The 24,542-nt window shown below is 48.7% G+C and overlaps 2 protein-coding genes across 3 annotated transcripts in view; both read left to right on the top strand.

Annotated features, from left to right (window-relative positions):
* Positions 1–450: 450 nt before the first annotated feature.
* On the top strand, positions 451–9,689 carry LOC135814140 (uncharacterized). Of its 2 annotated transcripts, none has more exons than XM_065327208.1 (5): positions 451–869; positions 1,231–1,359; positions 3,752–5,719; positions 7,846–7,895; positions 8,948–9,689. In XM_065327208.1, the coding sequence occupies exons 1-5, from the start codon at positions 753–755 to the stop codon at positions 9,264–9,266; spliced, it is 2,583 nt and encodes an 860-aa protein (XP_065183280.1). In that variant the 5' UTR covers positions 451–752; the 3' UTR covers positions 9,267–9,689. The 2 variants fall into 2 exon arrangements, with proteins under 2 accessions (XP_065183280.1, XP_065183279.1); XM_065327207.1 differs by having other exon boundaries at positions 1,231–1,362; positions 3,749–5,719.
* Positions 9,690–17,403: 7,714 nt separating this feature from the next.
* The window catches only part of LOC135814137 (uncharacterized), a 9,072-nt gene continuing 1,933 nt past the window's right edge, over positions 17,404–24,542 (top strand). Inside the window, exons 1-6 of the mRNA XM_065327204.1 lie at positions 17,404–18,262; positions 19,290–20,844; positions 21,895–22,097; positions 22,859–23,050; positions 23,361–23,519; positions 24,128–24,406. Coding sequence (XP_065183276.1) covers positions 17,816–18,262; positions 19,290–20,844; positions 21,895–22,097; positions 22,859–23,050; positions 23,361–23,519; positions 24,128–24,406 — 2,835 coding nt within the window. The 5' untranslated portion in view covers positions 17,404–17,815. The remainder of the gene's footprint in view (positions 18,263–19,289; positions 20,845–21,894; positions 22,098–22,858; positions 23,051–23,360; positions 23,520–24,127; positions 24,407–24,542) is intronic.

Raw genomic sequence — 24,542 nt, 5'->3', positions numbered from 1 at the left:
ACTCTACTAGTATACTACCAGCACAAGGCAGCAGTCGTACCACTCACTGCACTGCACTGCAGTACAACTACAAGTCAAGTCCAAAAGGAGCCGCCTGCGTCCGCAGACTCACGCCGCACAGCACGTAGACCACTGGTAGACGTGGACATGTTCAGTCCACGTACGTCAGTCACACGACAGCCCGCCGAAAAAAAGTTACGGTCGGGCTGAAATTGTACGGTCGGTCGGGTGAGTCGAACCACACACCTTCTTTAGTTTGGCCTCATGCCAAAAATTAATGATTTTGAGCTGCAAGCCTGCATGACTACTTGCGATCATGATTATGCCAAGCATTCAACCCCTCGCTAACAGTGACGTAACTGAATGGTGTAATGTCCTATTTTGGGAGCCAAGGGAAAGGTGGCGAAAATCTCCTTTCCAAGGTCCCTGAGACCCTGACGCACTCGGGCACTCTTTGTTCCACGCTGATCTAGCGCCATGGTCCGCAGCGTTTCTTTCACCCAAACCGAAAAACCTATGCAGCCAGTCGATCTCCCGAGCTAGCTCAACGGCTCTTCACTGGAATCGATAGAGCAAGCAGAGAAAACTGTTTGGAGGATGAGTCACCCGCAGTGTTCGTGCTAGCTGTAGAGCTAAAGTCAGCTAAACCTGCCAAGGCTGCAGCGCGCTTGTCGATTCCTACTACTACTACCTTGACTTTATAAGTAGGCTCGCCGAAGATTGGAGAGGTCTAGCTCCACGCTGCGTGGGGAATGGCCAGCCAAATGCGGCCATCAGAAGGACAAACGGCTGGCTATGGCCTTGATTATCAGCAGTCATACGCACAACACAAGGTCGCTGCAATGGGTCCGCCGCACAGCCACAGAAGGGTAAGAGCAGCATGCACGCGATTGCCAGAAAACGTTGAAACCTTCTGCCACGGGCCAACTCCTGACTTTGGTCTCCTATTACTACAGTATTAGATTGTTGTCGGTCTGTGTTTTCGAATTATTTCTGTCAAATGTATGGATGGCGCACTCAGTTGTGCATGACGAACTGGACGCTAGCGAGCACATGGCCAGTACAGGCAGTAGTACAGCCAAGCTTTGCTTCTACTTACAATCCCAGAAGTCCCCTATTCTTATTCTAGTACTAGACAGAGAGCTGCTCAGCATTACTAACGCGTGTTGTCTAACGTCACCAGGACTAATCGTGCTGTTTACGTTCTGATTTTTGATAACTTTCCGAAAGGACTCCGCTCCGAATGGCTACCACCTGATTCAGCCCAGAATGTCCGACCGCGCACAACAGGAGAACTACTTGGAACCGAGAAGGCGCAACACTGCGGGAGATCATGAGCTTCAGCAAGCTCAAGCAGTGGTGAGTGAGTGGAAATCACGCACTGAGTCAATGCCATAAAAAACAGTGGAGTCAAACATGTACAAGGAAAGTATGCAGTTGCTCTGCTGTGCATTCTCCTCCGACTACTACTTTCTTCACCGACAACTTTCTTTGTGAGAGTGCGGCGTACTGGCTGTTTCCGAAGAGCAGTTACAGGGTCATAGGACATGCTACGGTCACTACGAGTGCGGTATAGGGCTTGGAAGTGCTACGTCACAGCAAAGCAACAATTTCAAAAATTCAAAAACTGGATCCTCTTGGATCCAGTTTTTGTATGGATCCAAGCACATTTCAAGCCGTCTTACTCACAGCAAGGTGATGTAACCAGTGAAACTGACTGATTTGGCTATTGGGGGGGGGGGGGGGGGGGGGGTTACAACTGGTGGCGAAGTAAAAGTCACCCCTGCATACGACATGAGTGGGTTGCTATGCACCCACATACTGAGGCAATAGCAAAGTCACACCTTAGTGGATCCAAAATAGAAATCTGATGTCAACTTACTACTCCCTGGCCGTTTTTGACGTCATCACCTTCAAGCCCTATTGACCGTAGCACTCTTTGTCCCAGGTAACCCCGTGAATCAATGAAATGCACTGATTTGGGCTCTAAATTTCAAGCATTTTCGGAGGAGCCACCCCAACCGCACTAGTAAGTTGTACTTCAGGTGGCTGACCGTATCACCCTAAAATACCTTCCGACGTCCCTGTGTTAGAAAGCGACGGCGCTATTGCCATGTACTGGACTCGCCCGATTAGACCCCTGTCTCGAATAGTGCCCCTGTCTCGGAGGGCCAATGAAAAAATATAGCCCTCTCTTGAATAGTCATGATAAAGCAAGGTGGCCAGGCAGTTGCACGCTCCACACGCATGGTATTCATCATGCTTGCAGCAAAGCAGGCAGGCACAGTGGGTTAGTCTAAGACCATGATTGAGAAACGAGAGGTACCAGGTTCAAGTCCTGCTTGGAAACGGAAGGATTGTTTTCCAGCCTGCTGCGACCCAAGTGAATTGGGAACTCGTGGCCTGGCACGAGGAAAACATGGATGTGGCAAATGGGATTTTGGCATTTGGCCTCTGGTTGGTGGATCTGATCTATCCCCCCCCCCCCCCCCACACACACACACACACCGTTTAGGAGCCGCATCTGATGCCTGATACGGGGTGGTGGCGTCCCACGGAAGCGGAAATGTGGTTCTTGACCCGCCCGGTACGTGAACCGTCCAATTATTTGTTTGCAGCAAACTGGGTGGGTTTTCCCCAGTCGTCCACCATTGATTCTGTATCCACGGCACTGAGAAGCAAGAAGAACCACCTCTTACCTATGCTCCATCACTACAACATTGATGCATGTAGAAACTGCGACATACCCAACAGTTTTATGAGGCTCCTACCATTAGCTGCCTCTGCTCTCTCCTGCTTCTGTTTCTTCATATTTCAGTGGTCGTGTGTTCGAGGTGAACAATTATTAATTGAGAAAACAAGTATACTGGAGCTTGCCATGATTATACTTTCAATGGTACAATTTCTAAGCCAATGCCAGGGTTTCATCGCTGGTAACTGTTATTGATTCTGAGATTGTGTGCGTCTCGGGAGTGCGTAAAACCTGAGCTGACCAGATAGAAAACACATCAAGAGTGGTGTTGCACAAGTAGTAACACTAGTAAGTCATGTAAGTAAAGTAAAGTTTGCACGTCCACGTTACCACCGGCTATACAATTGCGTTGAGAAACACAACCAGCTTAGGAAGTTTCGCATGTGCCAGGCCACCACCATGCCTGTGATACCAGGGTGGCGGATGCAGCGCCTAACGGCGAGGGTGAGGTGGTAAGTCTCACAACCAATGCCCGACAAGGGGGCTAACCTCGTTAGCTGCATTCATGTTACCCTCACTCCGAGTAGTGAGTACCCAGTTGACCGTGGGTGTCGGCGCAGTTCACTGCATGTAAAGGGTTCACGCATGCATCACCGCATTTGCTAGCACAGTACACGCTCCCTGCTCCCAGCGCGGGTCTCGAACTCGGGACCTTGTGATTCGCAGGCAAGCCCACAACCACTCGGCCAAAGCGCTGGTAGTAGTAGTATTCTTTTATGTAAATTGTTCCATCGGAAGCCTCAACAGTGATTAACACAACTCTTAAGAGGGCTGATAACACAGTAGAGGGGTGAGTTGAGAAAAAGAATAATAAAAAAGTCAAGATATATAACATGTCTTTGTGCATTTATGAGAGAAATCGCAGGAGTGGTTTCATATTTGCAGGAGTTGTACATTGTATCATATTTACAGGAGTGGTATCATATTTGCCGGCGATGTACGAGTATTCCAGTGTCATTTGACTTTTTCTGGTTTGCTTTTTACTGACATTCGCTGCAGCTTGGTCGTGCGTATCCGCCAACAAAGCATCATTATGCTGATGATAGAAACGGAGCCTACAGCACTGACATTCCCCACTACGATGAGCGAACAACAGCAGCAACAACGACAGCAGCAGCAATGCCATACGAACAGGCAGCAGCGACAGCGCCTGCTTCTGCCAGTCAGGCCCACTACGGACGCTCCCATTCTGCCTCTGCTGGCACGGGCAGCACGTCTGGTGCGGGTGGTAGCGAACGTACTGGCAGAACGACGGGTCCTCACTCTGGGCGACTGCAGGCTGTCAACGAGATGATGCCATCACGATCAGGCATATCCAGTAGTAATCAAGCTGGAGAAGCGCTCATCTCCAGCGCCACCGCAGGCAAAACAGCACAGCCAGCCACCGGGGGTATGCAAAACGTTATAAGCATTTTCGTTCAGGATAAGGTACGCAGCACACCGCGACCTGTCACCTCGCCAGCAGTTCTCGGCGTTAGTGAAGCGGGGCAGCCTCCTCAGCGCGACGTCGTCGAAACAGGACAGGTCACGGCAACTGGCACTGGAGCGAATTATCCGTATGCCGGGCATGGTGCACCGCTGTCGGGCCACCACGCCAGCTCTCACATGCCTGGGTCATCAGCTGGGTATGGCTTTGATCGACGTGACTCGAGAAGTGCAGCATGGGATAGTCAACCACACCACCAGCACCAGCACCAGCAGCAGCAAGCTGGAGATGCCGGGCGATCAAACTACAGTGGCCATGTATCCAGCAGGCAATATTCAGGTCACCAGCAAGCAGAACCTGCTCAGCAGAACACCAGCCGCCAGCATAGCTCCGAGCAGCGCTCTGGAAGAGCTAGTGCACAGCAGGCAGCTGCACCATCCAGACAAGCGTCCACGCCTGACCAGCAGCTGCAGGCGAGACATCCCTCCTCTGGCCTTGTACAACGTGTGTCACCATCCAGTGATTACAACCCAGGACAGAATAACCATGGGCATGTTCAGCAGCAGCAGCAGCAGCAGCAGCAACAACAAGCACCCACTCAGTATCAGCCATATCCTCCACAATCCCACCCTACTGGCCACTATACAGCAGCAGCACCAGCAGCAGCAGGGCAGGTGGAGACTCAGCGAGGCTTGCCACCAGCACGGTATGATCTGGAGAGCACGGAGAACGCTGCTCCTGGGCGTCAGCAGGAACCCAGTCCAAGAAAAGGTAGTGGTAATGCTGCGGCTACAGCGGCATCTACCTATGTGGCAAGTCGGGGCAACCCAACCTCGGCAATGGTAGATCCAAGATACTCCCATGCTAACCAGACAGCAGCTAACGTCGGATACGACCACCAGGTGAATAACGTCAGCGGACACATCACGCGCACGCCGAGTGGCCCACAGCAGTACACGACGTTACAGGAGCATCCGATTCCCCCATCTGCGCCTGGTCAGTATGGCCCTGGGCAGGCAACTGCAGGGTATGGGCCTCCTCCAGGACAACTTCCCCCTCCGGAGCAGAGGCAACGCCAGCCACAGCCACAGTACGTGTCGGTCCCCGGCCAAGGTCAAGAGCGAAATCATTCCCAACCGCAGCAACTGCCAACAAGTAGGCCTGAAGACCTGCAAGCCGTTGGCCGAGGTGTCCCGTCGCAGCGCTCCTCACAGCCACACCACCCACATGCAGAGCAGCCACTACCGACGAACGGCACTCCAGAGCCTACATCAACTCGCCATGAATATGAACCAACGCGGGCTGTCTCAGGGCGTCAGCCGAACCCAGCAACACGGAGGGTGGTGGAAGATGGAGCCTCTCGAAGCCGAGCTAACGCACTGGTTGATGATCAGGCGTTTGAAGTAGGTGATCGACATCCCCAGGTGCATGGTGTGGTGAGAACAACCAACCAGACAGGTGACAGGCACACTTCTGGGGAGTTTCAGCAGCCACAGCCACAGCCACAGCCACAGTCGCAGCAAAGTCGACCGTTTCGTTCGGTAAGATGTTTGCCCTTTGTGTTGTACAAATCACTTGAAATCAGTCGGGAATTCTCCGGCATTCAAGTTTTCAACTACCCGTATGTGTATGCATGTATGGTCAAGTTTTGCCATCGCAAATGCAGACCCATAGCCGGAAGTTGCACGCTCTTGGGGTATGGGTTATGTACTCTTGATTGTGACTTGTAAGTTCCACTGTCTGGTAGCAATGCTGTGTCTGAGTCGCAACATTGGTGTCCCCCACGTAACTGTTGTAGATATCTTGAAAACAACAGCACATCATATCCTGCATTGTGTGACCCGTGATATTATTCTTCCGTGCCACACATTCATTTGAGGCCGGAAAAGACCAAGGATAGGCAATTAGAAATTCGGACAGGTTTTACGAAATTTGGACAGGTATGCCATGGCAAAATGTATGGAGAAGCAAAACCCAGATAGAATTGTAATGTTGGTAACCAAATAGGTTATGTCTGCTGCATTGCATCAGGGTCCTAGATATCAGACTGGGTCGCACCTTTCTCGTCCCTGAGGCTGCTGCTTTTTCTCTAGTGGGCAAGACGCCTTTTGAGGCTACTTCATACTGCTGCTGTGTACCAAACACCTTCTCCTAATCTGGTCAGGTTTCACAGCTGACGCCATTGGAGGTGGGTCGGGGGCGTCCCTTGTGAAAATGTTGAAATTAGGGTGCAAAATCCTGCATTCCGGGCACTTTTGGCATTGTGTAAAAAAAAGTGTTCCGGCCGCACCGGCTACTACACCCCTGTGCTGTGCTATTTGTACTAAATTTGCTCTATTTCAATTTGTACTGACTGTGTCCGGCGGCAGTTAGGTGCAGCTCAATGGCAACTTTGCTAAGTATTATGGACCATGAATGGAATGATTTCACATGGATTGTGCAGCACTGAGTCTTCTGCAGCCGCCTTATTTACCAAGCTATCCTTTGGTGTGTGTGTGTGTGTGTGTGTGTGTGTGTGCGTGTGTGCGTGTGCGCGTGTGTGTGTGTGTGTGTGTGTGTGTGTGTGTATCAAGGTCAAGGTGTGTGTGTGTTATGTACCAACCATTGATCAAACATCATCAAGTCATTATTGTTATTGGAAAAAGCCTTGGAAGAAGACCAGACTAAAATAGGAACAAGAAGCTCGTGTGCGCATGCGCAATACATAGATAGTGAAGTAGTGCAGAGTAGTAACATTAGTACTACAGAGAGAGACACCACAGTGTGTGTGTTGAAGTATCGTAACGTTGGGTTGTATCTGTAGGGTTGACAAGGCAGGGCAGTGCTCGTAAAATGTGTACAGTCAACTTCGCATAACGACACTCGGCGGGGCATCAAAAAGGTGTCGTTATTCGCGAAGTGTCGTTATACCCGAAGTCTCATTATTACAGTTGGATGGAACTTTGCTCTGGGCATGGAAATTCTGTCGTTATTCGCGAATTGTCGTTATATCCGCAGTCGTTATTCGCGAAGTTGACTGTACATGATTTCCGGCATACTCGCTGTGGTACTTGTGCAATCTCCACCCAAGTGAATGATACACACAGACACTCCTAGGCACAGACAGGCAGACAAACAGACTTTTAAACTCACACACAGTAGTTACAGGTGTCGGTACGGGCACTGCACTTTCCCCCACTGTCAGATATAGTAATGAGTGAAAAACCGGGTGAAACCCTTAGTGGCAACATGACAGGGCAACATGGCAGCACGGAAACAGGGCACCATATCATAGCAAAATCGGAATAGGTAAGATCAAGATGCACAGACATGAAGGGCGGGAGGGCAGGGACACTGGTGAGACTCAAAAGCTGACTGAAGATGAGCGAGCTGACAGGCGAGCCGACAAAACTGCTCTGCTCTCTGCCTGGTATTGAGCAAAATGTGGAGACTCCCTCGATTTAGGCTAAGGCCTGTGGAGAATCCACAAATACAAATACAGATGCTGAAGAAAAGAGTAATGGACATTGGATGCCTTATTTGCAATAGCAGTGGGATGCATGAGAAATCATTTCTCACCCATCCCGCTGCTCTAGGCCGGTGAGAAATACATAATTTGTTTGTCCAGAGGCTGGTCCTAAAAGACTTTAGATATTGATAGTGCTCGCTCCTCTGTGTGTCTTTGCAGAAATCGGGTGCTGGTGGAACTGTCAGGCCGTCGGAATCAAGAACTGAAAGGTGAGTGCCGGTCAGCACGCAACTCCTGCATTGATACATTCGTGCATTCATGCATTATCATTGGTCAGATCAGGACTCCACGAGTCGGTGTTGGTAACACGTCGCAGTAAGGCAATACAGTAACGACGATGGGTTTCCTTTCCTCACACAGACTTGCTAATGCCTAGATAGAAACAAGCCACAGACTTGCTAATGGCTAGATAGAAACAAGCCGGAAAATTCTACCGGAGAAGAATACTAAAATTTCACGGAGAAGAAAATCTAAAAATGTCTAGCCATCCCAAACCCCGACCACCATCCCCTCCTGGAATGATTACTTTTATAGCCCGTCTTACACACCTGAAATAATGGGCCAATCAGAGCAAGTGCAGGAACAACAGCCATCAGCAAGCCAAGAGCCGGGAAACACTTGCTGAACTCTGATTGGCTGAGGCCGGTTGACCAATCATTTCAGGTGTGAAGTACAGCCAGCGTAGGCTATAAAAGTAATCAAGAATTTTAACTTAGATTTTCTTCTTTTTAATTTAGATTTTCTCCGGTAGAATTTTACGGCTTCTTTCTCCTTCCTCATGCAGAAATGCAGAAACAACAGCCAAGAGGATAAAAACACTTGCTGAACTCTGATTATTGTGCTGATGGCTGAACTCCTGTTGTTTCTGCTTGAGGAAGGAAAAACAAGCCGTAAAATTCCCGACCACCATCCCCTCCTGGAATAATTACTTTTATAGCCTACGCTAATTTTTGCGTGCTAGCTGGCAGACACACCCACACACACAACAGAAACATACAGATCACAGTAGTTTGTTCACTCGTTTCATTTTCATTTTCATTCGCTACGCTCAGCCAACGAAAAATACACATTTCAACAATGATTCTACCAGAGAAGAAAATCTAAAATTCTTTGTTTGTGGTTTGGGATGGCTTTTCTGTTCAGCCCAGGTTTGAATAAATCAATGGTGTTGCTGGGCGTTTTGCTCCTTGCATGCATGAATACAATGTGGACTGGATCCAATCTCTCTTTTCGTATACCTTCTGCTGCTACATACTGATAGATTAGGATCTACCGGTGCATCATCCTCAGTGCGTCGTGGCCATGCTCAGCCGGAGCAACGTAGCCACACAGCCCCTGTGCCGGCTAAGCACAGAGCAGCATCATCGGGGGAAACCCCCAGCAGAACTGGGCACCCAGCAATGCGTCGTCTCTGCACCTACCCGCCCGAAGTACCTGATGAGCTCCGGCAACTGAATAGCAACCTCACAGCACAGATGATCCTATTCATGGCGCCAAGCGAACATGATCAGTGTGAACTACAGCTGGCTGAGCTACTGGCTCAGTCCTTTCAATCTCCCAACAAGCCACCAGGTAACTGAAGTGTAAAGTAGTCCTTCAAATCAGCCAAAAACCACCAAGTTCGTCAGGGAAGAGAAAAGTGGGTGACGGTTTCTTGTTAGCATCAGTGTTCCAGCTGCTGCTGGTAGTTTATCAGTACCAAGTGCCGCTGTCCTTCTTCCTGTGTTGTCACCCTAGCATGCAGGTGGGTTCTGTAGCAATGTGGATATTGTACAAAGAGAGCTTGATCATGCACATTTGAGGAGCAGCATTCCGTCATTCCGTCTTTATTGGCCCTCTAAGTTTGCATTTTCAAAAATTATGTCGGAGGCAATTGAACACAAGCTTTGCAATTTCAGTTGCCCAGCATTATTATCCCAGCAGCAAATATGTCCGGATATGAACCGATTTTTTTGAGTTTCACAGATTCTATTTTTTTGAGTTTCAAATCCTTCATTCACTAAGCGGCCATTTTGTGATGGGGTTAGCACATGCAGAGGCATGGGGACTTGCTAAGGTCATTGAGTGTTGGCTGTTCCACCGGCTAAGGTCATTGAGTGTTGGCTTTTGCCCCAGGTGCCCTGATTTAACTTTTGGGGTAGCTCATAATCAGATAGGATCATCGTCCCGGACTACTGTACCATGTGAAAATGCCTCCCAAGGACCCTGATATGCGTTTCAAGCGATATATCCGGAGAAAATGTGGAAAAAAGACATTAGTATCACATACATCCCGTGCAAGTCCCTGCCCAAAGAGCGCCATTTCCTATTTCCTTTTATTCCCCAAAGGGTGACATTATCGACTCGCATCAAATCCGCTCAGTCCCCGCGACGTACGGTTCACTCAATTCGGACCGTATGCAGTGGTTTTTCAGCGCAACCTTTCTGCATCGATGGTCATTATTACTAGTATACTATCACAGTCCTGTCCAGAGAAATCCGACCTCACGAATTGTTACTCAATATTAATAGCGCCAAGGGTTACACGACCCAAGTACCACACACTGCTGTGCACTTGAGCGCGGCGTCTCTACTTCACTCACCTGGACAGTAGTACAATGTATACTATAAAGTATAATGAGTATTTACTGTGGATGCCGCATTTACACGTACACAGAAGCGAACTGATCACATGCAGGTACCCGGGCACCCGTTCTACCCAGTATTCAAAGAGGGTCTTTTTCACGTTGCACATGTAATTTAGATTGACCTCTCGCAACAGTCTTACACACACGTCTCGATAACATACAAAGTTTCTGACCCCAGCTTACGGTCATAGCTAGGCGCTACCCAGGGGCGTGTGCAGGAATTTGACGAGGGGGGGGGGGGTGCGTCTGTCTGGGCCTAGTGCACGACGCGCGAGGGTATGACGCGCGAGGGTATGGCGCGCCTGCCAACACCTGGCTCTGATGACTTGACTTTCCTGCAAATGGATTCGTAAGGGAATCTCGACTACATTCACATGATACGGAGAGATGCATTTGGAGTCTTCAAAATATCCCTTATGAGTTAGGGCATTTGTCCGAAGAAATTGGTGCCTTTGTGTAAAAATTGCTCGATTATTAATTTATTATGCGTTCAAGCCCCCGCCAGCCCTATAAGGGTGTGTGGGGGGGGGGGGAGGAATGAAGAAAAGTGGACATCAGACCCTATTGTGTGTTACTGAACTGTTAAAAATTGGCAAGCGCTGTGGACACTTCAAACGTCACTGGAATAATCCTGCGACTAACCCAAGCAGTGAGTAGGGCAATTTCATGGCTGGTTATATACCGGCGGTTACTCTTGCCTTGCTACGAGCTCTATTCAACCAATCAATGGACGCGTTCGATTACACACATTCCGGTCAATTCTAGAATTATTTCTGGTGGATGCACCGTTCGATTACACAAATTGCGTTCAATTCCAACAGAGTTCAGTCAATTCTGAAGAGAGGGCAGAATACCAGAATTGCTAAATCCGGAATTGATGCACTCGACATAATTATAACGCCATGCTTGGTCCACGTGCGCGCAAGGGTGCACGGGATCCCACTTGATCCCCTTCTATGTTTTTACGTGTAGTCGTTCGTTTACATGGCCGCAATCTCGGTTCATTCTGTTTATTCGAGAATTATGCCCAAATATGTAATCGAAAGCGCCCACTAATTTGTTGATGCTTCAAGAGAAGGAAAGGCTGCAATGCCGCTACTGAAATCATCTGCTTAAGTCATAGTAAAGTGTTCTCATGAAATATAATACGCAAGAGGTACACAAAAGGAAGTATATAGGGCTGTTTTTTGTTGTAACTCAGAGTTTCATGGCAAAAACCAATCATCAGACAACACGTTGTCTGATGATTGGTTTTTGCCATGAAACTCTGAGTTACAACAAAAAACAGCCCTATATACTTCCTTTTGTGTACCTCTTGCGTACTACGCTCTGCCCATTCCGGGCATTTGAGCACTATTGCAGGTTAAGGCGCACACCCTCTGTGTCATGAAATAAAATATAATGTACATGTTAGGGCCTACATGTACAATGCTTGCTGGGCAACACCTACTATCCCTTTCTTTACTTTTTGCATTGTACGCTTTTTGGATATCCGCATGAAGCAGTTGGCCCTGTGACACCATCTTGACCTGCACGCGGGAGACCAAGGGCACGTTCGAATGGTCACTCTTTGACTTTTTGAGGAGTTTCGTTTTTCTGAAGAGGTGACCGAAACTCCTTTTCGAAAGTCCACAACCTCATCCGATGGAGAGGTGGATTTATATAAATAGTTCCGAAAAGTTTGTAATAGCTACGCGTGACGTCGATCTGATCGTACGTCATTATCGCCATGACAATTCCACTGAAAAATTCTAAAATGATAGAAACCGTTCTATTGGGAAACTTACTAATCTCTTTTAAAGTTTGTGTTCTAAAAGTTGATGAAGACAATTCGAACGCCCCCTAAGTACCGCGTACCGGGCTAATGACCGGTTGGAAGATGTACTAGATACTGTACTAGTCGACCATGCATGTAATCACTCATAGTATTAGGGGCCGTCCGTAAATACATGTATTTACTTAGAGACGTCTAAGAGGCGTTTCTGGTGGGTGGGTTCGCCTGAAAGGCGTTTCCAAAAAAATACATTTCGGAGTGCATGCATACCATACTACGCGTGTACATGATGTCATGTACAATGTACATGATGTCATGTACATTGTACATGATGTAGCACTGCTACATGTAGTACCAAGACTAGAGGGTTATACTCTTGCTATAAATTTATAGCACCTACATTATTAAAGGGGAAGTTAAGGCAAAAATTAAAATTTCACCAGTTGTAGTCTTCGGGGTGCTGAGTCGAATGGTCGTGGTCCGAGGAAGCTGAGACGCTCCCTTCCTACTTGAATCCCAATCGAACTCGCGCACTTCCACCGAAACTGGGTGACTGCGCCCTACGAGATGGGGATTTGTATGCAAAATGTCACTAAAAGCGCCATTTCGTTCTTATAAAAGCACGGATGACCGCGATTGGCCCATATGTTGTAGTCTTTTGGACGCTGAGTCGACTGGTTTTGGTCCGAAAAGGCTGCGATGCAGCGTTCCGCCTTTATTCCCAATCGAACATGGTTGAAGAAGCGGTCACGTGCTCCTGCGTACGCCAGTCACCTGGTCACCGTGCCTGCAGGGTACAACTTACTAGCCTGTTTGACCTTTTTTGGGTGCAGTCCTGTCACTCGAGTTGAACTCGAGTTGAACCTTGGTGTGAAAGTTGTCACCTGCTGGCGTGGTGACCAGGTGATTTGGGCACCCAGGAGCACGTGACCACTTGTTCAACCATGTTCGATTGGGAATAAAGGAGGAACGCTGCATCGCAGCCTTTTCGGACCAAAACCAGTCGACTCAGCGTCCAAAAGACTACAACATATGGGCCAATCGCGGTCATCCGTGCTTTTATAAGAACGAAATGGCGCTTTTAGTGACATTTTGCATACAAATCCCCATCTCGTAGGGCGCAGTCACCCAGTTTCGGTGGAAGTGCGCGAGTTCGATTGGGATTCAAGTAGGAAGGGAGCGTCTCAGCTTCCTCGGACCACGACCATTCGCCTCAGCACCCCGAAGACTACAACTGGTGAAATTTTAATTTTTGCCTTAACTTCCCCTTTAATGTAGGTGTGAAACAGGAACCTTGGCCTTGGTTTCTGGTTCAACTCTGAACCGCAAACGACAAGGGTTCGCTATCACGAAGTTCGCTACGATGCGAGTTTGTCAGAAGTGCAGTCCACTGTACTACAGTATAATTGTGTGTGCATACCAAGGAGTAGTACAATTGTACTACTCCTTGGTGCATACTAAGTATGCTGTTTATTATTAGTAGTGGTAGTGTCTGCATTATTGGGGGGCGCTTCTGGGGGTGGGTGGGTGGGTCAAGAAAGAAACGCCTCTTAGCCGTCTCTGCATGTATTTACGGACGGCCACTTTTTTGTAGTAGGAATAATCATAGTCATGCACATGCCGGTCTTACCGCTTACAGGCGGGATGGCAGCCCATACTCCCGGCCGAAGATGTTTCCTGTCTGTCAAGCCGAAGACGAAGAAAGCCAGGTCGAAAGGTCTTGTCTGCGTGTAGAAAAACACAATCAGATAAGCGGAGGTTTAGTTGACCATGATTGCCTTCTCTCTTCCGTCCCCGTGGCAAAGTGTTCCGTTGCGGAAATATCCAGGTATTACATCATCACGGGAACGCTCTACTTGCACCCATGGCCCAGCAGCCTCCGAGTGCCAGTGCCAGCGGTAGACCTTACGAGATGTCCAGAGAATGTCCCGGGCTTGCCGTGAACCTTGGTAAGATTCGTTGCATCCTTGTTACCAGGAGCGAAGTAACAGTTGCCAGCAACTCCCTGGAAAGACGAATGAGGCTGTACTGGTGTGCACACGTCGGCTTTTAGTGGTTCCAAGATGCGAAGTATCGCCGGTCCTAGCATGCAAGGCCAGGAGCGACACAACGGCACAAGGTGCAAAAGCCAAAGCACTCACATGTTGTTTAGTAAACGGGGAACTCAACGGGAGGGACTTCCTGGGGCCCTGGTCCTCATGACATAAAACTGTGGTTGGAAGAGCCCCGGTCCTCACGACATAAAAGAAAAAAAAGAAAAAGACCCACTCAGCTGGCTTGGCGCATCGACTGCGCGAGTGCGCGACTGCGCGCGTGTAGCGCAACTCCATCCATCACGCATCATGTCACCCCAGCTTGCGTACGTGGGCTCTCACAGAAGCTTTTTTGCGATGCGACACGCGATGCGACGCGATCTGCGATGGATGCGTGCGATGCGAACTCGCGAAATACCATTCACAGAAGAAGTCAGCGATGCGACAAAGTTTTGCTGATTTGGGTACGTCACCATGATATTCGCGCGGTTTGACACAACTAATAATTACTTGTAAAAATTTATAGGCAACTCTTGCACCTTTGTACAACTTTGCTGTAGAAAAGGTCAAAATCGTACACCAAATCGCTTGTCGCATCGCATCGCATCGCAGCTCAACTTCTGCGATGGCCTGCGATGGCCCAGTTGCGGCAGTTGCGTGGGGTGCGATATGGCTGCGATTTGGGGTTTTCCCGGTTTCGCGTCTAAGGCTGCGTTTACACGACAACGCTGGGGGCGAAAACGCAACGAAATCCTTTCGGATCCATGGTTCATTTACACGGTACGCGGAGCAAAACGTAAAAGTTGTACACGAAAACGGAAGAAAACCAAAACGCTGGCCAAGGTGGAAGAATTTGAAAACGGAAATGTTCTGCCGGATAAATTTGGGTGTGTAAACAGTCGAAACGGTGTGCTGGCCTCGTTTTCCGTCACGTTTGTTTCGTTTTCGGCCGTTTACACGGATCCGACAATCCAAAAAATTGTTTTTACAATTTTCGTCATGTGACGTGTGTTGTCGTGTGCCTGTTTTCAACCATTACTTGAGTGTGATTGGTGCTTCCACGGCAACACTTGGCACATGACGAACTTTGGCGGATCCTTTGCTCTCGTGTAGACGGCACTAGACGCTTGAAAACGGTACAAACGGAGACCACCTCGGATCGGCTTTGATCGTGTAAACGTACGAAAACGAAAAAAGAAATGCGGGACTGAAAACGGAAAACTGGCCGTGCGTTGTCGTGTAAACGCAGCCTAAATATGGACGTTTTACTGTCAACAGTTTCCTCTGAGACAAAAATGCGATAATACTCATAAAAAGGACACACTTCAGGCTCATTACAAACATCTTGAAAGTTTTTGTCTTCACAAGTATACTTTCAAGCCTTCTCATCAGGTGAAATACAGGCAAGAGAAAAGGAACAGGAACAGTGGATTAAATACAGTAAGCACTACATGTCGCGCTTATTGAGTTTTCTCGCATTTGCACCTTTGTGTCATTATTGCAATTTTCGCTGTTTACTTTAGCTATCTTCTTTCTTTCTTTCTTTCTTTTTGCGCTGTTTTACCACCTTCTTACTGTATTTAATCCACTGTTCCTGTTCCTTTTCTCTTGCCTGTATTTCACCTGATGAGAAGGCTTGAAAGTATACTTGTGAAGACAAAAACTTTCAAGATGTTTGTAATGAGCCTGAAGTGTGTCCTTTTTATGAGTTTTACTGTCACGTGGAAAATGTCTGGGGCTGCGCTGAGTCATGAGCCCATCTGAAGCGTGGAGACATATGTAGCCAAGAGTCCATAACCCAGTTAGGGGTCGTCCGGGGTTACCGATTGTTTTTACAAAACGAAAAGTTTCAAAATTTGAGTATTTTTCAGCCCCCACCCACCCACCCACCTTTTCTGCAGGTAAAACGAATTCCAATAAAATATTGATGTCAATTTTCGACATCCAGAAGTAACTGGGCATTCTCCATCAGCATTCAATAATAATTATTATTTTCAGAACGAAACTCCATCAAACCCACCCACCCACAAACGAAAACATTTCGTTTTGAAAATATTATTGGTAACCTTGGACGGCCCCTTATTGACTCTTGATGTAGCTGTTAGACCCGGTTCTGACCCTCTTTATTCAAGGGAGTTGTCTTAGTTTTTTTCTTGTTGTACCGTCAGTCTAGTCCAGGGAGTCGTAAAATGGTCGTAAAATGGTATTTTACGACTCCCTGGTCTAGTCGTGCATACGTTGTTCGCGCCTGGATGTCATCTTGATACTAGCTTTTGCTCTGATCTGCTTACCTACTTTTCTTTTTTATAATTTTTTCAACTTCTAACCATGGTTTAGATATTGTTTGGCTTTGTTTAGAGTGGTCGTGAAGACCGGGGCCGGGGCTCTACCAACCACGGAGGTTGAAGTAAGATCACTGCTGGTTTCCGAACACGGTGGTCTCCGCCTTGTTGCATGCTGTCAACCAACACCATGACTGTTTCAACAAAGCAAGGTTTATCTAATAAAATGTAGCTTGTTGTAGCTTGTAACATGCCGTCAGCTGATCACCATGTTCTGCACCAGCTGGATTAGCAGCATAATGCCCTCCTCTACTCTACTAGTCTCTAGCCTTGGAAGCGGGTTTTTATTGACCGCATAAAAATTAATGATGATGCAAAGAAAGAAAAGGATACTATGTAGCCTAGTCTAGACTCTGCTACCAGCGAGAGAGCATACACCCCCTCTGCATGGGCTTGGCATGCACTATGAAAAGTATGATGCAGTGAAACGCTCCACAGTCTGACAGAGATTTTGCTCGACTAATAATACTATTAATAGTAATATTCATGATACTTCAAGCCCAAACGGGCAAAAATCTCTTCTGTCTATCGATATCTGCATGCACCCCAGGCCAGATGAGCGCGAACGTGAAGTACGTAGATCTACTCAATCTGCGGACAGAACCGTTTCGTCCCGGCCTTGTACTTGTGGACTCATCAGCGCAGCACAGAGGAAATGAGGCCGATCTTTGTAGGAAAAGAAGGGCGTCGCGATACTTTGCGGTAAATCAACCGTAAAATGGTGGTGCCGGTGGTCGACAGCAGTCCGGAGATTTATCACCACGCCAGCAGTGGAAATGACACTCCAACAATGGCAACATGCTGGGCATGCTGCATTACTGCAGGTCTACATTATTGTAGTTCTCAACGCAATTGTATAGCCGGTGGTAACGCGGACGTGCAAACTTTACTTTATTTTACTTACATTATTGTAGTGACAGTACTACAAGTGCAACTGTTGCACTAAGTCTTTCTCTCTGAGTCTGAGTCTCTCTAGCTCTCTCGTCTAGTCTATGCAGATCTTGGCCTACGATTAGAGTACGAGGCCGAGGATCTACAACGTCATGTTCTACCTGCGGAGAACATGACCATCATGCTGTGCGATATGCTCGGTACGAGTCGTACACAGAGGGTACAAAACTGATCTCAAGCTGAGTGCGGTCGACGTCGTCCTACGTGTCTGTGTGCCGTCCAATCGTCCATTCAATGGGAATGAACTCTTCAAGTATTAGTTGCCGAAGTGCTTTCCACGGATTTTTTCTCCAGGCCTACGTTGCAAGCAGCATGCTAGCAGCAGCAGCAGCAAGCTCTGTACTGTACTTGCGTTGTAGCTAGGTTTGTCTGCTTGCCTTGTCCCGCGAGAAGACGCCTGCAATGGGTGAAGGAAGCATGTCCCTTGCAGGACTGTCAGCTCTGCGGACGTTGCTGCTGCTACTGATTCTTTTGCCCGTCCTCTGTAAAGGCATATGTGTGGAGAATGGCGAGAGACCGGTGCGACGCCTCAATCTAAACTGCACCGGCTCTCCGTTCGCCAGCTTCTGCTGCAGCAGTCCGTCAGAGGCAGTGAATAGTAGCTCATGTCTGCCAAGACCATGGAGGCACAACGCCTGTCACGGTGGCTACTACGCAGGGGCTGACAACGCAACGCTACCGTGCCCGGACGGCTTCTTCTGCCCAGAGAATGCCCTGTGTATGGTGCGCTGCTCCGTGGGTGCCTACTGCAAGCAACACGTTGCTGTTCAGAATGAGACTGGCCAATGCTCAGCGACCAACTCAGAAACGTGTTGTCAGCCATACGCGGGAAGTGAGAGATGGGTGCAGGTGAGTGCAATGTCTTCCCCTTGTCCCCGGCAACCCCATGTCCAAGATGAAGTCACTACATGACTGCAGTACTACTAGTACTACACTGTATACAGTAGTCACACTGGTCTACATCTTCTTCTTCTTTTTTTATGAAAAAGCAGTCTCCTGAAATCAGGGGGTGAAATCCATTGGTAAAATATTTCCAAGTGAAAATGAAATGCAGCCTCATCAACACAATAGCACGTGCCTGCCATGGACTTAGTAGAAAGATTTTGCACAGTATCTTTGGCGTGACGTGAACTTTTGCTGCGGAAAATGGCGTGCGAACTTTGGATGCAAGCGTGAGATGTTGACGGTAATGTTGACGTTGAATTTGAAACTTTTACGGAACACCGGCTCTCTACTATCCATGGTACTCAATGCCGCACTGCTCTATCAAAGAGGTTGAATTTCATTGACCAAACTGCAGCTAACAGTTTTTGCCGGATACGTCCATGTGCCAGTGCCATGAATCATGACTGTACAAACATGGGAACGGGAGGGGCATTGATGACATGATCGGTGCTTGGAAAAACTGTGGTTAAGATCATTTTAGTCGTTGATACCTGAACCAGCTTAACTGTATAACCTTAGTCCACTGTTTGTACTCAGTTCTACTTAGTCTTCGGTAATGATTGTGTAGCAGTATGAGACTCTGAGTAGATGCGTACCAGTACTGAACGTTGCTAGAGCCACTTGGCCTTGTCTGCGAGCGTAATCCATGTACAGTCGACTTCGCTTATAACGACACTCGGAGGGCATCAAAAAGGTGTCCTTATTCGCGAAGTGTCGTTATACCCGAAGTCTCATTATATGTATTACAGTGGGATGGGACTTTGCTCTGGGCATGAAAAGTCTGTCGTTATTCGCGAATTGTCGTTATATCCGCAGTCGTTATTACCGAAGTTGACTGTAATGCATAATTATCCTTTTGATGCTGTTCCAAGTTTCCTAACTGCTACCGCACACATGACAATAAAACATGTCATGTTTTATGTGGCCACAGGGTGCCAACAGTAACACGTCGAGCAACTCTAGTGCTGGGAGTTACATTGCGTGTGGTGGCGCCAATGCCGACCAACCGTGCCGTTCGGGATTCTATTGCCCAACACCGGTGGAGAGGATACAGTGCCCGCAGGGCCATTACTGCCGCGAGGGCTCGGACAAGCCACACGCGTGCCCTACACTGTCATTATGCAGCAAGAGTTCGAGTGCACCCAAGGCAATAGCCAGCAGCCTGGTGGTTTGCATAGCCGTGGCCATGCTACTGGTTGGCATTGTCGTTCTCTTCAGAAAACGGCAATGGATACGACACCAGATCATTGACTACCTGAGAGAACACAATGTCAACATCGACGAGAACGGAACATACGAGGTGGTAGACGTGGAGGAGAATAACGACACTGGTGTCGTCCTCAGCAACGACTGGTGTCATAGCCCTCCATGCTCACCAAGACGTACCGGAATACAGCACGCTCAAGTCCGCAGCACTCAGACATGGGTCACTAGCAGCAGTCAAGGGCAATCGCTCACGGAACCCTCCGATTCCCGTCGGCTGAGCGGAGATGACGGGGATGTGTTTGCTGAGCCTCATGACCAACTGCCAGCATCACCAGTTTCTTCCCTGCCACCACCACCCCCGCCACCACCACCCCCACCACTGATGTCTTCCTTACCACCATCACCCCCACCACTGATGTCTTCCTTACCACCATCACCCCCACCACTGATGTCTTCCTTACCACCATCACCACCGTCACCACCGATGTCTTCCTTACCACCCCCACCGCCGATGTCTTCCTTACCACCATCACCACTGATGTCTTCCCTGCCACCATCGCCAGGATTCACACTGAATGTAGCAAGCTTTCTTAACCCGTTGTCATTTGCTCAGTCTCCACCCAGTAATGTGGTATCGCCACTACATAGCACACATCTTAGTGACTCAAATTCCCAGTCCAGTCTACCCGAAACGCATATAAAACAGCAGGAACAGCAGCCGGAGGAGGATGAAGTGGAGAAATATCTCCAGGAGGTGCAGGAGCAGCAGCAACAACAACAAAACCACCACAACGAGCAGCAACAACAGCAGCAGCAGCAACAGCAACAACAACAACAACAACAACAACAACAACAACAACAACAACAACAACAACAACAACAGTTCCGGGAATTAACTCGAGAGGAGGGCAGGGCTTCTTCTCGAAGCAACATCATCAATCGCCAAGAACCACATGTGCGCATTCGAACTACATCAAGCACAATCTCTGTTCTCATGTGGATGGCGGGTGTGACTAAAAAAGAGACGGCCAAGAGGAGCAGTGCTGGAGACACAATTGATGGAAATGCAAGTAAGTTGCAAGCCTACAGAGACGTGATCAGGGCGAAGAAAAAACAGCATACCATCCATCTCGAGTTCGAGAATTTGTCGCTGAGACTCCACGGACGCCGCAAGAAGAAAGTTGTCGACAACGTCAGCGGCAGCATAGAGCCGGGCAAGCTTACAGCCATCATGGGCGGCTCGGGAACTGGAAAGACATCCCTCCTCAACTGTTTGTGCGGTAAGGCAGTAGCATAGCGTACAAACAATGAAGCAATTTGACATGGATTGATGTGTGATGCAAACACGTATATCACATGTGCATCTTGTAGTGACACGTTATACATGTAAACTTTAAAATGAACTTTAGCTAATTCAGAAGTATAGAATGGATAATTGGAAAAGTTCTTCAAGCCTTTTGTTTAGAATGCAGCTTCAATAGCTGTTTAAATAGCCTGTAGTCTGTTCTAGCCTGTTTTTATCAAACAACTGGTGGAACAACCCATACATGGGCATGGCCACGGTGTGCTGGGTGAAATTGATTGATCAACACAAACCATGGATGATGTTGAGAAGTACAGGAAGAAAAGCTGTCGTTGATGTCAGGTGATGCCGCACCACGCTTAGCTTCCACCACCACCACCACCATCACCACCACCACCACCACCACCACCACCACCACCACCTCCGCATGATGTGTATGCTGCAACAATGATATTATGATCTCCCAATGTTTGCCCTCAGAGCTTCATCAGGGCAAACTCGCTGTTGTTACAGTATCAGTGCAGTGGTCACGGGGTGCCAATGGTGGCAGTGGTGGTGGTGGCGGCCGCGAGTGATGGTGGTGGTGGTGGTGGTGGTGGCGGTGGCGGCCGCGAGTGGTGGTTGTGGTGGCGGTGGCGGCCGCGAGTGGTGGTGGTGGTGGCGGTGGCGGCCGCGAGTGGTGGTGGTGGTGGTGGTTGTGGTGGCGGTGGCGGCCGCGAGTGGTGGTGGTTGTGGTGGTGGTGGCGGCCGCGAGTGGTAGTGGTGGTGGTGGTGGTGGCCGCGAGTGGTGGTTGTGGTGGTGGTGGTGGCGGTGGCGGCCGCGAGTGGTGGTTGTGGTGGCGGTGGCGCCAGTGGTGGTGGTAGCGGCAGTGATGAATTGAGTCGATCAAGGATAGTGGATGTGCTGCTGTGTAGTCTCCGTGCACTGAAGAAGGCCATTATGAAGCTAGCAGTGCATAATGCAAGCAGGGAAAGACTATCATGAATGCAATGTTGCTTTATCTACTGTTCTCTTGACCACCCGTAGGTAAGGCATATTACGCCACGAGCACGGGCGCGCTGCGAATAAACGGCAAGGGGGCAAACAGCATTGAGCAGTACCGGACCGTGCTGGGCTTCGTACCCCAGGACGATGTCATGCACACCGAACTGACCGTACACGAGGTGTTGATGTTCCAGGCACTGCTGCGGTTACCACGTCACAAGACACGCAAAGAGATTGAGAAAGAGGTAAGAGAACCGCCCTATTCTTCCGGTGACCCACAAAAATTGTTCGCCACAGAGCATGCTACAGTGAACCCTGTGTAAGACGACCGCTCAAGGGACCTTCAAAACGTGGTCACCGCTCAAGGGACCTTCAAAACGTGGTCACCGCTCAAGGGACCTTCAAAACGTGGTCACTGCTCAAGGGACCTTCAAAACGTGGTCACTGCTCAAGGGACCTTCAAAACGTGGTCACTGCTCAAGTGACCTTCAAAACGTGGTCACTGCTCAAGGGACCTTCAAAACGTGGTCACTGTGTACTGGTTGTGGTCTCCTTATCCAGGGTCATTTGACTGGAAATGGCATCCCTTGGTCCTGGTTTCAGTGGTCCTCTAGGACAGGTGGTCGCCTTATCAGAGTGGTCGCCTCGACTGGTTTTACTGTATATCCTCTAAGTATTTGACTTCATTCCAATCAATGCACACAAATATTTTCTTTTCTGTCCATTTGGTTCTGTAACTGCGAAATGCCATAGACCTTCCTGTGTGGTTCGCTGCAACAATGAAGTGTGACTCAGTACACTACATGCTATGCATGACCGGCTTGTGTGGCGTAAAACGAGGACAATTTTGTGCGGCATGTCCATCTTGGCTGAAAGAGTCTAAAACATGTGCTGCAGGACAGTTGATAAGGTGTGTGACATTGGCGACAAGATGCAATGACACTTGCTAAGCTCTCAGCTGGCCTTTATTTTTGTGTTGCACTATCAATCCACATCTGCTTCACAGGTCGGCGACATTGAGGATCTCCTGGGGCTGTCGAAAATACGTGATTCAGTTATTGGCTCCCAGTCGGCAGCAAAGAAGATCTCTGGTGGCCAGCGCAAACGTGTCAATATCGGAATGGAACTTGTGGCAGACCCAACCATCCTGTTCCTAGATGAGCCCACCAGCGGTCTTGATAGTGTCACCAGCAGAGAGGTAGGTTTACAACGGGGTCGGGGGGTTTACAGCGGGGTCAGGGGGGGGGGGGTGGTTACAACGGGATCAGGGGGTTAACCGTGGGGTCGGGGGTTACAATGGGGTCAGGGGTTTTGCAAAGGGGTCAGTTGATAACGAGGTCAGGGGGTTTACAATGGGGTCAGGGGGTTTACAATGGGGCCAGGCATATTGAAGAGTCAAATTCCAGACGAATGGAAACTAGAATACATTCGGAATGAAAATGTCTTGCCACAGAATGCATGTAGAGTACAACTTGGATTGTGTTGGTTTGCTGTGGTTGTCTGTTTAGGTAATTGAGCTGTTGAAGCTCATTGCCAGTGAAGGAAATCTGACCGTTGTAACCGTCATACATCAGCCACGATACGATATCTTTGTACAGTTCGATAGCACCATTCTGCTGGAGAAAGGCGGACGCATTGCCTTTCAGGGTTCTGCACAAGAGGCACAGGTAGGTACATGTTACCAGTAGTACAGTGGTTATGACGCGGGCAAGCCGTCGAAGCCGTCATAACCGGTGAATGGCCGAAAGTCAGTAGAACTTAGTAGTCTGAGCAAGAACCAGCACTGTAAGGAGCTGCAGAATAGAGTTGCACAAACAAATGCCTCTTGTGTCGGCATAGGTTGCCGTGAACTTGGTGACGGTGGTCGGATTTTTTTGTTATAAATGTGCATGTACATGTGCGAGTGGCACTTCTTACACGGGTATGCACTTCTTACACGGGTATGCATGTGTGTGATACACATTTTCCACAGAATCAGGTTGTGTCTGTGTGATTACAGTCATCCTGTGCTGCATCATTTAATTATGATTTATATGGCCTTGAACTTTGGTGCAAGAAACTTTCAGGCTCCGTGTTGATCTGTATTTTGTTTTAAAGCGCACAAGCGGATTTTGAATATTTACTTGACTCCAACGGCCATGATGTGAAACGGAGCAGGTACGGCAGTGAAGTAAATTTGATGAAGTGATATTGTTCTTCTGTGTGTGTGTGTGTGTGTGTGTGTGTGTGTGTGTGTGTGTGTGTGTGTGTGTGTGTGTGTGTGTGTCTGCTCCAGGATTTCTTCACATTCATTGGCTACGACGACCGGCCGAGTCACACGAACCCCGCAGACTACTATCTGGACTGTATATCTGCACACTTGGAGCGAATTGAGAAGCGTCGAACGGACGGATACACCATGGAGATCGACACGATAGCAGACCTCTGGGAGGCTGAACAGAGGAGGTGCCCCAGACCGAAACTGGAATTTCCGACTCAGCCGTTCAAACCTATCCAGAGGCCAATGATTGCCGTGCAATTCCTCTATCTGCTTGTACGCTTCTTACTGCTAACGGTAAGTTGATAGCTTGTGTGTCTTATAGGTGGCGTTGGAAATGTGGCTCTCCATGGAGTAACTGGAGTAAGGAGTGCTAAGCCCCACGCCTAACAGAAGCTAGAACTTAGAAGGTGTTTTGTAAGCCTACAGGACT

Source organism: Sycon ciliatum, chromosome 4 (assembly GCF_964019385.1).
Source record: "Sycon ciliatum chromosome 4, ocSycCili1.1, whole genome shotgun sequence".
NCBI lineage: Eukaryota > Metazoa > Porifera > Calcarea > Leucosolenida > Sycettidae > Sycon > Sycon ciliatum.
The sequence above is the reverse complement of the archived record's forward strand: the minus strand, read 5'-3'. Positions and strand labels throughout refer to the sequence as shown.